At 34.5% G+C, this 13,435-nt stretch overlaps 1 protein-coding gene and 1 long non-coding RNA gene across 2 annotated transcripts; both read left to right on the forward strand.

Moving 5' to 3' along the window:
* The first annotated feature begins 1,163 nt into the window (after nucleotides 1–1,163).
* On the forward strand, nucleotides 1,164–7,593 carry LOC131595208 (uncharacterized). The gene is made up of 9 exons (XM_058867505.1): nucleotides 1,164–2,700; nucleotides 3,185–3,925; nucleotides 4,612–5,106; nucleotides 5,201–5,292; nucleotides 5,536–5,623; nucleotides 5,769–5,883; nucleotides 5,975–6,101; nucleotides 6,189–6,363; nucleotides 6,474–7,593. Exons 1-9 carry the CDS (start codon nucleotides 1,249–1,251, stop codon nucleotides 7,176–7,178), a joined length of 3,990 nt encoding a protein of 1,329 aa, XP_058723488.1. The 5' UTR covers nucleotides 1,164–1,248; the 3' UTR covers nucleotides 7,179–7,593.
* A 2,667-nt stretch (nucleotides 7,594–10,260) lies between these two features.
* Nucleotides 10,261–12,459, forward strand: LOC131599662 (uncharacterized). The gene is made up of 3 exons (XR_009282878.1): nucleotides 10,261–10,571; nucleotides 11,719–11,834; nucleotides 11,952–12,459. It is a non-coding gene; the product is annotated as an uncharacterized LOC131599662 (long non-coding RNA).
* The last annotated feature ends 976 nt before the right edge of the window (nucleotides 12,460–13,435 follow it).

Consider the following 13,435-nt stretch of genomic DNA (forward strand, 5'->3'; position numbering starts at 1 on the left):
CAGAAAAAATCTTCTTTGGTCATGCAATGAATGTTAGAACAAGATTTGTTTTGATCAACATTCTTGTCTTGATGATAACAATATATATGAATTTTGTATAAGACAGTGTGGTACTCTAATCCTTTGCATTTTCCATTTCAGGAAATGTATATAGAGTATGCACAATTCAGAGCTAAGAAACACTGACTCAGAAGGTTCAAGATGGCTGCATCAGAATATGCTCTCGCAAGACATCAGAAGATGGTCAAGTAGAATCTTAACATGGATTTTTAATTTTTTCAAAGTAGAATCTCATGAACATAGATTTTCCAACAATAAAGATTGAACAATATTGAACATACCTTGATGCAAATAGCGACATTGGTGGCGAAAGTCGTACGGTGGAACCGAACCCGTGGGAGTATGCGACGACACAATATTGAATAGAAGAAATATTGATTTTGCAAAAGAGAGAGGTTGTTGGTGTGATTGTAATTGAGAACTAGAGTGTGAGTATCTAAGAGCGAATGTTTGAGATGAAAAGAAAGAAGGAATCAATGGATATGGTGAATAAGAGAAGTAGAGTGAAACATGATGTAATACATGCGCGTTTGCTTGCTTCAATGGCATGAATCAATCCTTCTGTCTTCCATTCTTTCGTTTTTATATGAAAGGTGTAGCACATATTGTGTTTAATGAGAGCACATGCTTTTGAATTTCCAATGGATAGTAAAATAACTTTCCAACTTTCACTGTGTCTATTGAGTTGCTAGCAGAGTGGAATATATTTGATCGTTCTTTGAAAAATGGGTAAAATTGAAAATGGATGTGTTTTGTAGTAAAATGCATTCTTAGTATGACACATGAACCACATTTAATGACAAACTTCTATTATTCAAATTTAGTGTAATTAGTCCGTATTATCTTTGAAATTAAATTAACTTAAACATAATTTCAGAAGGGTTTAATAAAAATTTCCAATATATGAAATTAATAGATAGATATTAGATGTTTACCCAACATATTTATATAAAAAAATTCTCTACAATAAATTTCATAAAAAAAGTTAATTCTAAAAATAAAATTTTAACCTATGGAAAAAAACACACTCTTAACGGTCTCATAAATTTATAATTGTAGTAATTTAGAGTAGACTTATATATTTCATCAAGCGGGAACAAAATTCAAAAGAAAAAAAAAGCACAGAAAAACCAGAGACAAAATCTTGCTCAGTGCAGAGTGGAGGAGCACCCATCACCGGCGACGGAGATGGACGAAACCATATCCCGAATAGTAACAGAAATCGAAGACCTCCGCGAAAACCACCGTCCCGACAACCCCCAGCCTCTCTCCGAACAATCCCTCTCAGATCTCCAAAAACTCCTCAAAAACTCCCAAGCCCTAGACGCACTCTATGACGCCGTTTCACCTTCCCACCTCATTCCACCAATCGCCACCGCAATGGACTCGTCTCCGACTCCTCACTCTCTCCTAGCTTCTCACGTCTTCCTCTCCTTTCTCCTCTCCCCAAACGCTCCCGTTTTCACTCTCTTCACTCCTCTTTCATTTCTCTCCTTCCTCCGTTCAATTCGCCGCTCTTTCAAAAACAGCAACGCTTCCAACAACTCTCAGCCGCGTCCCAAGCGGAAACGCAGTTCCAAAAACAAAAAAACTCCAGAAAATGATGAAGATGGACCTAATTCCTCAAACTCTCAACATAATCTCGATGTTAGGGTTTTGCTTTCTCTTTTTGAGAAGCTCGTTAGCGTTATGTCGTTGATTCACCTCGATCGTTTCCCTGAAAGTCTCAAATCGTTGATTCAGACCATTTCTGAGGTTCCTTTGACAGCTATTGAGTCATGTAGAGATGAGTTTCAATACAGTAAGTTGGTTACTCTATGCTCGAGGATTCTGAAAGAGGTTTTGAAGCCGGAGCATGGTGAGCCTTCGGAGACTGCTGCCGAGGTTTTGAAGTCACTGTCTCCGCTTGCTATTATGCCGAAATCTACAGTGAGGAGTTTTGCTGTTGGTTTTGTGACGAGTCTTGCTAGGGATTCTGTTGGTGTGAGGAAAGCTTTGGTTAATTTTCCGAGGTATTTGGCGATTAAGGCGCCGGATAAAGCTGAACCTAGAGGGTTGTCTGTGGAGTTTATCATGGAGGTTGTTAGGGTTATGGAGTTGGAGGATCAAATTGGGTTTGTGAGGTATGTTGTGAAGATGACTCAAGGAAAAGGCAATTTAAGGCTTTTAGGGGTTGATCTTATTTTGATTTTGGTAACTACGTTGAAGGATCCTTTAGGGGTGAATTCCACGGGGGAAGAAGAAGAAGAGAAAGAGGCGTGGGGAATGTGGTGTTTGGAGGCGTTGGTAAAGCGTTGTTCGGATGTTAGTGCTACAACTCGAGCTCGGGCATTGTCGAATTTAGCGCAGGTTGTTAAGCTTCTATCAGGTAGTGATAGGACTAGTGTGGTTTTGAAAAAAATTATGGGTTTCGGCAATGGGAATGTTGTCGGTGTGGGAGGAAAGGGAATCAATGAGATGCTGAGGAGAAGGTGTGTGGATGAGAAGGCGGTTGTAAGAAAAGCTGCTCTTTCGCTTGTTACTAAATTGACTGTTCTGCTTGGAGGTGCTATTGATGAAGTGGTACTTAAGACAATGGGAATGGCTTGTTCCGATTCACTCCTTAGCATCCGGAAAGCGGCTGTTGAAGCTCTTTCTGAGGTATTCTTTTTACCCTTTTTTCATCAGGGTTTTGTTGTGCCATGCTCTCGGAAGAGGCAGAATTGTAAACTGATGCAATATGCAAAATTTTGTTTATTTGGATTGAGAAAACACATATTTTTTCTTCTTCTCTCATTATTAGAACTATTTGAATTTTTACTGAAGATAGCAAAAATACTGTGTTCTTTTTTATTTTTTCATTGTTTTTAATTTAAATTTTAGTGTTTGTAAAATTAATATAAATAATTCTATTAGGCATTCTTTTAGGCATTCTTTGATTAGGAGGGATAAGTGAGAGGAGGAGAAATGAAACAATCCCTTCGATATTTGGATTTTGGTTTACTAGTTTAATTGAGAAATTTTAAAACTAATTTTCTTTCTGTTAGGCATCTCTCACTAGTCCCCTAAAAGTTCTGTCTTTTTCTTGGTACCTTTTTACTAATAACAGTATCTAATTTATGGAATTTACTTTAACGTTATGTAGGTTTTCAGAACATTCTCAGCTGAAACGGTAATAACTGAGTGGCTACACTCAGTCCCTCGTCAAATAGCTGATAACGAAACTAGCATCCAAGAAGAATGCGAGAATGTGTTTGAAGAACTTGTTCTGGACCGAATATCTAGAGGCGCAGCTTCTTCCTCTTCATATACTGGATCTACGTCTGGTAGCAAAGAGAAAGAAAAAGGCGTAGACGAAGAGATGGAGATGTCTTTCCCTCCAGGAATTCTATTTCTCCTGAGAGAGATTTGCCATGGAGAGGTGAGTCCCTGGGTTAAAAAAATTTGCACAAACCTGGGCAAAAAGAAACGCTTGAAACACAAAATTGTTACTGCGCTTCAGAATATAATCAAGGTGTCTGAGTCTATCTGGCTGAACCATAGCAAGCCGATAGAAAAGTGGACTGCCCCACCAGGTGCTTGGTTTCTCTTATCAGAGGTGTCAGTATTCCTTCCAAAAGCAGTGGACTGGGATTTTCTTCATCATCATTGGCAGCTTCTTGACAAACATAAAGTGAAAGGTGACTTACAAAGTCCTTTTGTACAGAAAAATGTAAATGGAGAGGAAGAAAGCATAGAATGCAACAATGTTGCCTGGGCTAGTGACCGAGTTTTCCTATTGCAAACAATCTCTAATGTTTCTATCGAGCTGCCACCTGAACCTGCTGCTGATTTGGCTCACAACTTACTCAAACGGGTTGAAAAATTCAACATGCATTCAACTGAGGTAATTATTACATAGTATTATTGATTAAGTTCCTAACTAAATCCTAACGCTAGTGCTTCTTAATCTTGCCTCATTCTTGAATGGTTCCATTGATGGCGTTCTGTCGTACATTGTTAAGGATATGATTTTACTTGTTCTGCATGACTAAAAAGTTCATAAACTACTTTCTCCCGATGCTTCTCTGTCTCTCAATTACCATCTTTCGCGCCATCTTTCTTAATTTCTTAGCACATCAAATATTTTAGTATTGAAATCTCTCTATGATCACAGTTTCTCATGGACTGGGCTGAAGGTCCTCTTGAAATTATCAGTTCTCTCCTTTTGTAGGTTCTTGAAATTTTTTCTCTATCTGATGCTTAAGCTTTCATCTTATTCATGCCCTTCATGCGCCAACAAAGAAGAAGTGATCACTCATAGACAACATTATTCACATATAAATATTATTTCTCTGATAATCTCAGTTTCAAACACAATCAGTAGCCCCACGGTCTATACTTAAATATTGAATAATTTCTTAAGCATAGTTGATGGAACAGACATTTTCGTAGAGAAATATTAGTTAGTATTTGAGAATCAAGATAAAAAGACAAAAGATCTCATTTAGCTTACTACAAAACTTTAATGAAATGCTACTTTTGCTAATATCACACTACAAATCTATAATGAATTGCTACTTTGGCTGACAGGTTGATGCTCATGTAAAAGCACTTAAAACATTGTGCAAGCGAAAAGCTTCAAATGACACGGAGGCAGAAGCATTAGTATTGAAATGGGTACACCAAGTTCTGTCTAGAGCTTCTAAAATAATAGAAACTTTTATCTCAGATAATTCAGAGCAAGATGCAGAAACTGGCTTCTTTACTCCACCTAGAAGTGGGCCTAGTAAAGGTAGGAAATCAGTACGAAAGCGCAAATCATTGTCAAAAGCAATCACAGCAATTTATACAATTGGGTCTTTAGTTATTGTCTGCCCATCTGCTGATATGAGTGCAGTAACTCCATTATTGCACACTATCATCACCTCTGGGAATTCAGGCCCAAAATTAAATAAGCTACCCGGCCCTGCAACCACTCTACAACAAGAAGCTCCTTCTTTATATATTCAAGGGTGGCTGGCCATGGGCAAACTTTGCCTTGCTGATGGGAAGCTTGCAAAGAACTATATTCCTCTATTCGTACAGGTTGGTCTTGAGACTTTGTTTTACGCCTCAAGGACTGCTGTTTGTTGTCTTACTTCATAATCTAAATATGTTCTGTTTTGGGATACAATTGCAGGAGCTTGAAAAGAGCGATGCTGCAGCTCTTCGCAATAATATTGTGGTAATGATGACAGACTTCTGTGTTCGGTACACTGCTCTTATTGATGGGTAAGCCTTGTATGAGATACTGCTTTAAAGTAATTTTGAATAAAACAAGTTTAATAATGCAAATGGAATAATAACATACCTATACATATTGAAGATAAACAATTAATGGATGAAGTAAACATGGGAGAACTAGTACTTTGTGCTGGGGAAGAAGTCCAATGTGCACATTATGTGGAACATATACATTTAATAATGTCAAGTAAATTGTATTTTTGCTAACTTATTTTCCTTTGAAGCTATCAGTTATATAACCAAGATCACAAGGTGTCTCTTAGATCCATGTGAACTTGTGAGAAGGCAAACGTTCATATTGCTATCCAGACTATTGCAGGTATTATTTCTTTCCTTCTATGACTACACTGTTCCTGTTTCACTTCTTATAATTATACGGCGTCTAAATATGTCCCCTTCTGCTTCTATTTCACACCCTTGCTTTTAGTTATGGCTAAAAACACTCTACTTTTCTTTTATCCTAGAGGGACTATGTGAAGTGGAGAGGAGTGCTATTTCTTCGTTTCCTTTTATCACTTGTTGATGAATCAGAAAAGATTAGGCAGCTAGCAGATTTCCTCTTTGGAAATATTCTGAAAGGTTTGAATCTCTACCTTGGTAATTCTACTTGCAGTTACATGAATTGAATAACATTTTTTTATGACTTTGACTAGTGTTTTTTTGTCACCAGTCAAGGCTCCTCTTTTAGCATATAATAGTTTTGTTGAGGCTGTTTTTGTTTTGAATGACTGCCATGCCCATATTGGACATCGTGAGTCCGGCGAATCACGAAAGGACAGCCAACTTTTCTCCATCAGGTAAAGGGATCCCAAATAGCAATTGGCAAGACATTTATGCAGTTGACATATTTTGTGTGCTTACATCTGTTGCATCATTTTTTATAGGGGTGCAGATGAAAAATCAAGGTCTAGAAGAATGCATATTTATGTTTCTCTACTAAAGCAAATGAATCCAGAGCATCTTCTCGCAACCTTTGCCAAGTTATGTGCAGAAATTCTAGCTGCTGCTTCTGATGGTATGCTTAATTTAGAAGATGCAACTGGACAGTCTGTTCTACAGGTATTGGATCTTTATCACATCTTTACCAGCAATAGTCATCAAGTTGTCCTGACACATAATTTAGCACATCTCAATTTATGTCCTAATTATAACATTAACTGTGGGATCAGGATACTTTCCAAATTCTTGGCTGTAAAGAGATACGCATTCAGTCTACTCGTGGATCATCTGAGTCGGCAGACTTAGAAGAAGAAGGGGGAGAAAATGGATCTTCAACTCGAAAGGCTATAACTCAGGCAGTCAAGAAGGGCCTCATTCAAAACACTATACCCATCTTCATAGAGTTGAAACGTCTACTGGAATCTAAGAACAGTCCCCTCATAGGTTCTCTCATGGAATGCCTACGAGTCCTTCTCAAGGACTACAAGAATGAGATCGATGACATATTGGTTGCTGATAAACAGCTGCAGAAAGAGCTGATCTATGACATGCAGAAATATGAAGCGGCAAGAGCTAGAGCAACAGTTGCTGAGGCTGTAGCCTCCAAGCCAAAACCAGGTGCAGATCAATCACCTGATGATTCTAAGAATCTGACCAAGGAACAAGGACAAACACATGAACAAAATGAGGAAAATGACCAGTTTCCAAGTGGTTCAAAAATTGCTTCGGCAATGGCAGATGCTGCAGCTGCAGCTACTGCTCGTTCTGTGCTCAAGGAAATTAACAAGGGGACAGTGACACCACAGCTTAGTTCTTTGAATGTTCCGAAAGTCAAGTCTTTTACAGGTGAATGCATATCTAGAGGTGATAAGCGTTTGGATATCTTAAAATCTTTGAAGAAAAAACATGCTTTTGATTCCGATGACGAAAACTAAAAAATGTATTACTCCCTCCGTTCCTTTTTAAGCGTATGAATGAATTTATTTAGAAAGAGAAAAATAAATAAGGGTATGATAGGAAATGTAACTCTAACAATCCACTATCTTGGTTGAAGAGCTTTTTACTAAAATGACACTTAAAAAGGAACGGAGGGAGTATGAGTTTTAGTTTTCCTTCTACTAGTATAGGGGCTCGTTCTTTTGTTCATTGTAAATTTTTTAGCAACTTCAGAGAGTTTATTCTTATAAAACTAGGAATGTATCTATGTATGCAAAGGGGTGCGTGCGGCAATGATATGATCAATAACAACTAACAAGCATACATCTTTGAATTGCTATGTATAGATCAATTGATTCCCCTCATCCTTTTTTGAAGTTCCATATTCAACTATATCTTTATGGATTTGTGCCTTAGGCACATAAATCTAATACAGAAATGTTGTCTTAATTGTAGTGTTTTAATTTTTATTTAAATTTTAAATTATTTTTTTCCTTTTTTAATAATTTTAATTTTCTAATTTAAAATTTCTACTTTTAAGTCATGCCAAACAAATTGAAAATAAAATCTTACATTGAGAAAAACAATTTTTAAATTTTAAAAATTTCAATACATAGGTGTTTTGACAATATTTTTATATCGAGAGCACAAGTTAACTTTGTATTTAATGTAAAACATCAATGATGTGTGTAAAGTTTTGTTTTGGTATGCAGAACTTTTTTGTTTTGTTGATTTTCATCTTTGCAAATAATATACATTTTTGTGTTTTTCTTGTTATTTTGTTTTGGATTATGCACTACGTATTTGGATTAGAATTATAATCTCTACAATAAATTTCATCTGTCTCACTATTGTATTTGAACATTTTATATAGATAAAAAAATGAAAATGAAAAGTCAAATGATAATTTTTTAATTACTTTTATTAATTATTAGTATACAATTTTATAATAATAAAAATGAAGCTGAGGAATAATAATTTTGTAGTGACGTTGATTATATTAATTAGATGATGTAATTGGAAAAAATATTCAATTTTTTTTTGGTAATCATAAGACACTTTTCATGTGCATTTTGATTATTTTCAAAATTGATGAAACACATTTTTATGAATAATTATATAAAAATAATATCTATTTTTATAAATTTATTGGTATTTTTTAAAAAAATATTCAATTTTTTTGACTATAGATAGGAATGGAATGAACCATAAATGATTTTGAATGATATAGATTTTGCTTTGGTTAATGTAATTCAAGTTGTGTTTTCAAGGACAATTAATTTATTTTGTCAACTTCACATAAAAAAATGTTCGAAACTAAGTAATTGGGTTCAAGTGGTAAACGAGCTCCTGTCAGTGCCATGACCTCTCGGCACGGACTCTGAATTACTAGGGCCCCATTCCCCTATGAATCAGAGCGCATAAAGCAAAAAAAAAAATATTCGAGTAAGATGCACACAATATGTTGTGAATGATATGCAGGAAGTGATATAAATTCTATGGACAAAACTTGTATGAGCTAGTGATGAGGTGAAATCATTGCAATAGCTTGAGCAACCATGTGTTGATTATGTTGGATTCATTGATTATGTGAAAGACACATGGTTGACTCCTCAGAGGCATATATTTTTTGGAGCAAGGATCAATCAAGTGCTACATTTGAACAACACCACGACTAATATGTACATACCTTTAGTAGTTTTATTTTGTATTGATTTGATACTTTTTAAATCATTTTAAGGTCTTAGTCTTCTTATTTGATGTTTTCTATCATTTTAGGATTAAGTCTGCTCATTGAAAATTAAAGCAGACGTTGGAGAACAAAATGGGTGACTTGTGCAAATGTTGGGAGACTATGAACAACAACTTGAAGTTATAATTGGGAAACATAAAATCTTATTTCCAAAAAAAGAGTTTTAATGAGGTTGAGCACACGTGCACTAGTCTATTTTTTTTTAGGAATATGTGTGAATCTGTATCAAGAGCTGTTTTGAGACACATTACGAGTTTTTGAGAGTTGATTATGTGAGAACTAATATCCAAATATGGTGGTATACTCTTAAAACATCATATGAGTTCTCTTGTGCTTGTGAGTCAGGAAGATACAAACTAGGTTTTGATTCAACACCTATGGATAATGTTCATATCCATTAGAGGAAATTAAGCATGGAAAGTTAACAAGAGGTTGACAGAGATGAAGGATCAGAGGTTGACATGACAAGTGGAATAGAAGCATTATTGATAAGTTCAGGTCATTAGATGTAGGAAAAAGAGTATTAAAATCACTACAAGAAAATTAGGGTTTTGCGACACAAAAAATGCGACAGTTACTTAATAACCGTCGTAAACTACATATAGAGACAATTGTTACGACATTTAACACCTACCGTCCTTGATTTTTTTTAAAAATTAATATAAAATTGCGACGGCTATCAATAAACCGCCCTAAATTGAATTCTACGACGGTCACAGTAACCGTCCTAAAATATTAGTCACAACGGTACATCATCAATCGCCACTATACATTTTATCCCACACATTGTAAATTAAGAAGATGAAACAACCCATCATATCTACGACGGTGAACCAACTGTCGCGCCCCCTAAAATCCATCAAATGTCACGACGGTGAACCAACCGTCGTGTACCCTAAAACCCATCAAATGTCACGACGGTGAACTAACCGTCGCGCCCCCTAAAACCTATCAAATGTCACGACGGTAAACCAACCGTCGTTTCCCCCTAAAACCCATCAAAGATTTTGTTTCATTGTTTTGTTTTCCACCTTTTATTTTTATTAATTAAATTTTAATCATATCAATAATAAAAAAAATAATAATTTATAATATAAAATTTTAATTATTAGTTATATTAATACTAGTAATTTTTATAATACAGTAATAATATCATTACATATTTAATAAAAAAATAAAAATGTATATAGAAATTATATTAAAAATTATTGATCTTAAAAATATTTTATTTCTACCACACATTTCTTTTCTCTCTCTCTTGATTTTATTTTTTTTAAACAAAAACAAGAAATTATAAAAATTTAAAACAAATAAAACGACACCTATACCATTTCATTTCGTTTTCCCTTTCTCTTTATTTAGGGTTCTTCTTTCACCAATTCAACCACCAAGAAGCATTTCAAGATGAATCAAATGACACTGTCTCTTCTTCCACCGACGAACCTATCGAATTCGACGAATCGAAACCTATTGTATTCCATCAATCTCTCGGTCATCTTTCGCTTTCAGCCGCACCAGTATCGTTTTCGACCACAATCGGGGATGCACCAATCTAGCCATCCTCCCTAAATTCTGACGTCACACCAATCTCACTGTTCATAGATTCCGGATTCTCACCAATCTCGTTTTGATCTCTTCGGTAAGAACCTTAGAGCTTTACTAATTTCATACTCTATTTTGATTTTTCAACAACATATGGATTTTTGGTCCTCTTTTGAGCTGAGAGTTATTACTGGAAAAGTTTATGTTTTGTTCTAATACTATTTAAATTTTAACATAGCATTTTGCATTATGAATTGGTGGTTTGGTTTCCCATCTGTTCATGTTTTACCGGCACATAGTTGTATCTACTGGTAGTTTTAGACTAAGTTTCTAAACGATTAATGATGTAGTTTATGTTTTTCAGGTGAAAAGTGTTGCCCATGAAATGCATTTGTGATAAATCATAGACAAATTAATAATTTAGACATTTCTTAAATAAACTAAATCATTTTGATTTCTTTACAATATTTTTTCCTACACTGTATCTGCTATGAAGTCAGTATAAATGATAATAGTTATAATGATTATGGTGGTAAGAATTAAGAAGTACCATTAAATTTAATTGATTTTTGAATTGAAGCTTCCAAATTGTATGTGTTACTATATAGGAAGGTTGGATCAATGTCCTTGAATTGGAAAAATTGATTTTACTTACATATAAGTTGATAAGTCAAAGTGAATGATAAATGGTAAATTATTCTCTGGTGTGGTAGAGACTTTGGTTCTTAGACAAATCAATATAATGTAGCAGTAGGAAAGATTTAAAGCTACTGATAAAATCAATTGTATCCACTAAAGTTGGTCTGGCTATTTTTTAGCAATCCACGGTCTTGGTACTGAAACACATATAGTAGCCAATTTGTTATGGTTTTTGGTGAAAAAAGTGTGTAGTGTTGAGACCTATTGTGAGTGGGAGAACTTACAAGTATCTTGTTTGCTTAATTTGGATGCATTTCTTTGAAATGGGAATAAACTTTTTTTTATTATTCTTTATGTATGAAAATTATGTTTAATTTGTATAGTTTTTAGTGGTAGGCTGGCGATATGATATCAAACTTATTTTAACTGGTGTTTATGTTGTATTAAGAATTCCATGTGCCCGGGTAGTGTTTTTTAATTCTATATTCATTTTTCTCTATTGATATATATGATAATAATGTTAACTTATATTAATATGACAATAGTTTTTGTCCTTCTCTAATTGCAGTGTACATGTGATCTTATTGGTTAAATTTGTGTTTTAGATGGTAAGAAAGGTGTAATTAGAATGCTACAAAGGGAAATTTAGCAACTCCCCACCCTACAAAGCAGGGTGGAAAATTTAATTAGAATGCTGCAAAGGGCCAGACTTCCAACTCTAGTAAGTATGATTTATTTATTTTTCTAGAAATTCATTAACAATTGATTTTAACAAACTTTTAAGTAGTTTTGCCAAGTTAGATTATGATTTAATTATGATTTTTAATTGTTTTTTCAGCTCTGGTGCCTCCAAATCTAGTCAACAAAATAAGAAGTCTAAGCAAGGTCGTCGGTGATATTGCATTGATTACCATATTCACTTAATAATTTTTCCTTGTACCTTGAGTATGTGAAAGATCGGAATGTAACTAGAGTTTTTTTGTCAGGCCTTGCATATATTGTTGTGCCGAAACACAAATACTTTTCTTTAAAATTTTGTATTTCTTTATTAAATTACAAAAATTTTGAATGACAAGTATACAATTATGTCTCAATATAAATTATTTTTTAATTTTAAAAATATATTAATTGCAAACTTGCGGATTTGAAAATTCTTGAGGATTTAGTTGCAAAAATATATGCGATATTACCTGCGGATTTAGAGGAATAACAAAACATCCTACAAAATTACGACGGTTCTAACTGTCACGATATCACATTCACGACAGTTGAAACTTGTCGCGAATAACTACGAAAGCCAAATTTAAAGGCATATTCACGACGGTTTTTAACCGTCTCCATCTCTAATTTAAGTCAGCTACAGCCCGTCGTGAACTAGCGCGACGGTTTTGACAACCGTCGCGAAACAGGTTGGGGACCCACGATTCTGCGACGGTACTGCAACCGTCGTAGATTGTAAATTGCGGCAGTTTTAACCGTCGTAACTTGCCAAAATAACCGTCGCAATCTATCAATTTTCTTGTAGTGAATAGAAGCACACTCTGATTCTCAAAGATCGTCAAAAAGGGCAAAATCAATATAAGAAGCAATAAACTAAGAAGCAAACAACTCAACATCAATTCGTTGCTCAATTTTCTAAACATAATAAGCCATATATGGATGATATAGTTGATTTTTAAGCATATGGAAATTGTGGTTTCAGAGTCATTACATCATTGCATGAATATGGTGATGATGGTTGATCAATTGTCCGTCGAGACTTGAATAATGAAATAAAAGCTAAACCATGTCTCTTCGAGAAATTATTTGCAAATCGATTATTAGAAGTGAGATAATCTTCGATGATATCATGTTTAGACCCTCGGGAAATGAATGACATTATCAACTATAGGTTATGTGATATCAAATTGCTATAAGGTTATTCTTGGCTGCTTAATATATTCTAGTTTGACTTTCTTTTCTATGACAAATTTACATTCATCCGTCGTCTCCATTTATTACATTGATTTTGTATTGGAAATCATTGAGTTCGGGTAGTTTTTTTTGACAGGGTTCAACTAGTTATATATTGTTATTTAATTAATATTGACATTATTTTATCCCCGTGTTTATTAATTTTGATGTAATATTATGAATCATGTGAAAATAAAGCAATGATATTTGTTGTTAGAAGTTATATTAGATTGGAAGAAATGGTGTTCTCCGGAAGCAACATCTTGGATGTTAGGACTTTATGGACAATCATAATATTAACAGCAACTTACGCTTATAGTTCCTATAATTCCAAACATTGTTAGCTTTGAATAGTTATATTTTATTGAA

Source organism: Vicia villosa, linkage group LG4 (assembly GCF_029867415.1).
Source record: "Vicia villosa cultivar HV-30 ecotype Madison, WI linkage group LG4, Vvil1.0, whole genome shotgun sequence".
In the NCBI taxonomy this organism is placed as follows: domain Eukaryota; kingdom Viridiplantae; phylum Streptophyta; class Magnoliopsida; order Fabales; family Fabaceae; genus Vicia; species Vicia villosa.

Excerpts from the sequence above, each read along its gene's own strand:
- LOC131595208 (XM_058867505.1), top strand. The coding sequence starts at position 1,249 with ATGGACGAAACCATATCCCGAATAGTAACAGAAATCGAAGACCTCCGC. Across the intron at positions 5,884-5,974 it reads CTTTGGAAATATTCTGAAAG|TCAAGGCTCCTCTTTTAGCA; the intron begins GTTTGAATCTCT and ends TTTTGTCACCAG. Across the intron at positions 6,102-6,188 it reads AGCCAACTTTTCTCCATCAG|GGGTGCAGATGAAAAATCAA; the intron begins GTAAAGGGATCC and ends CATTTTTTATAG.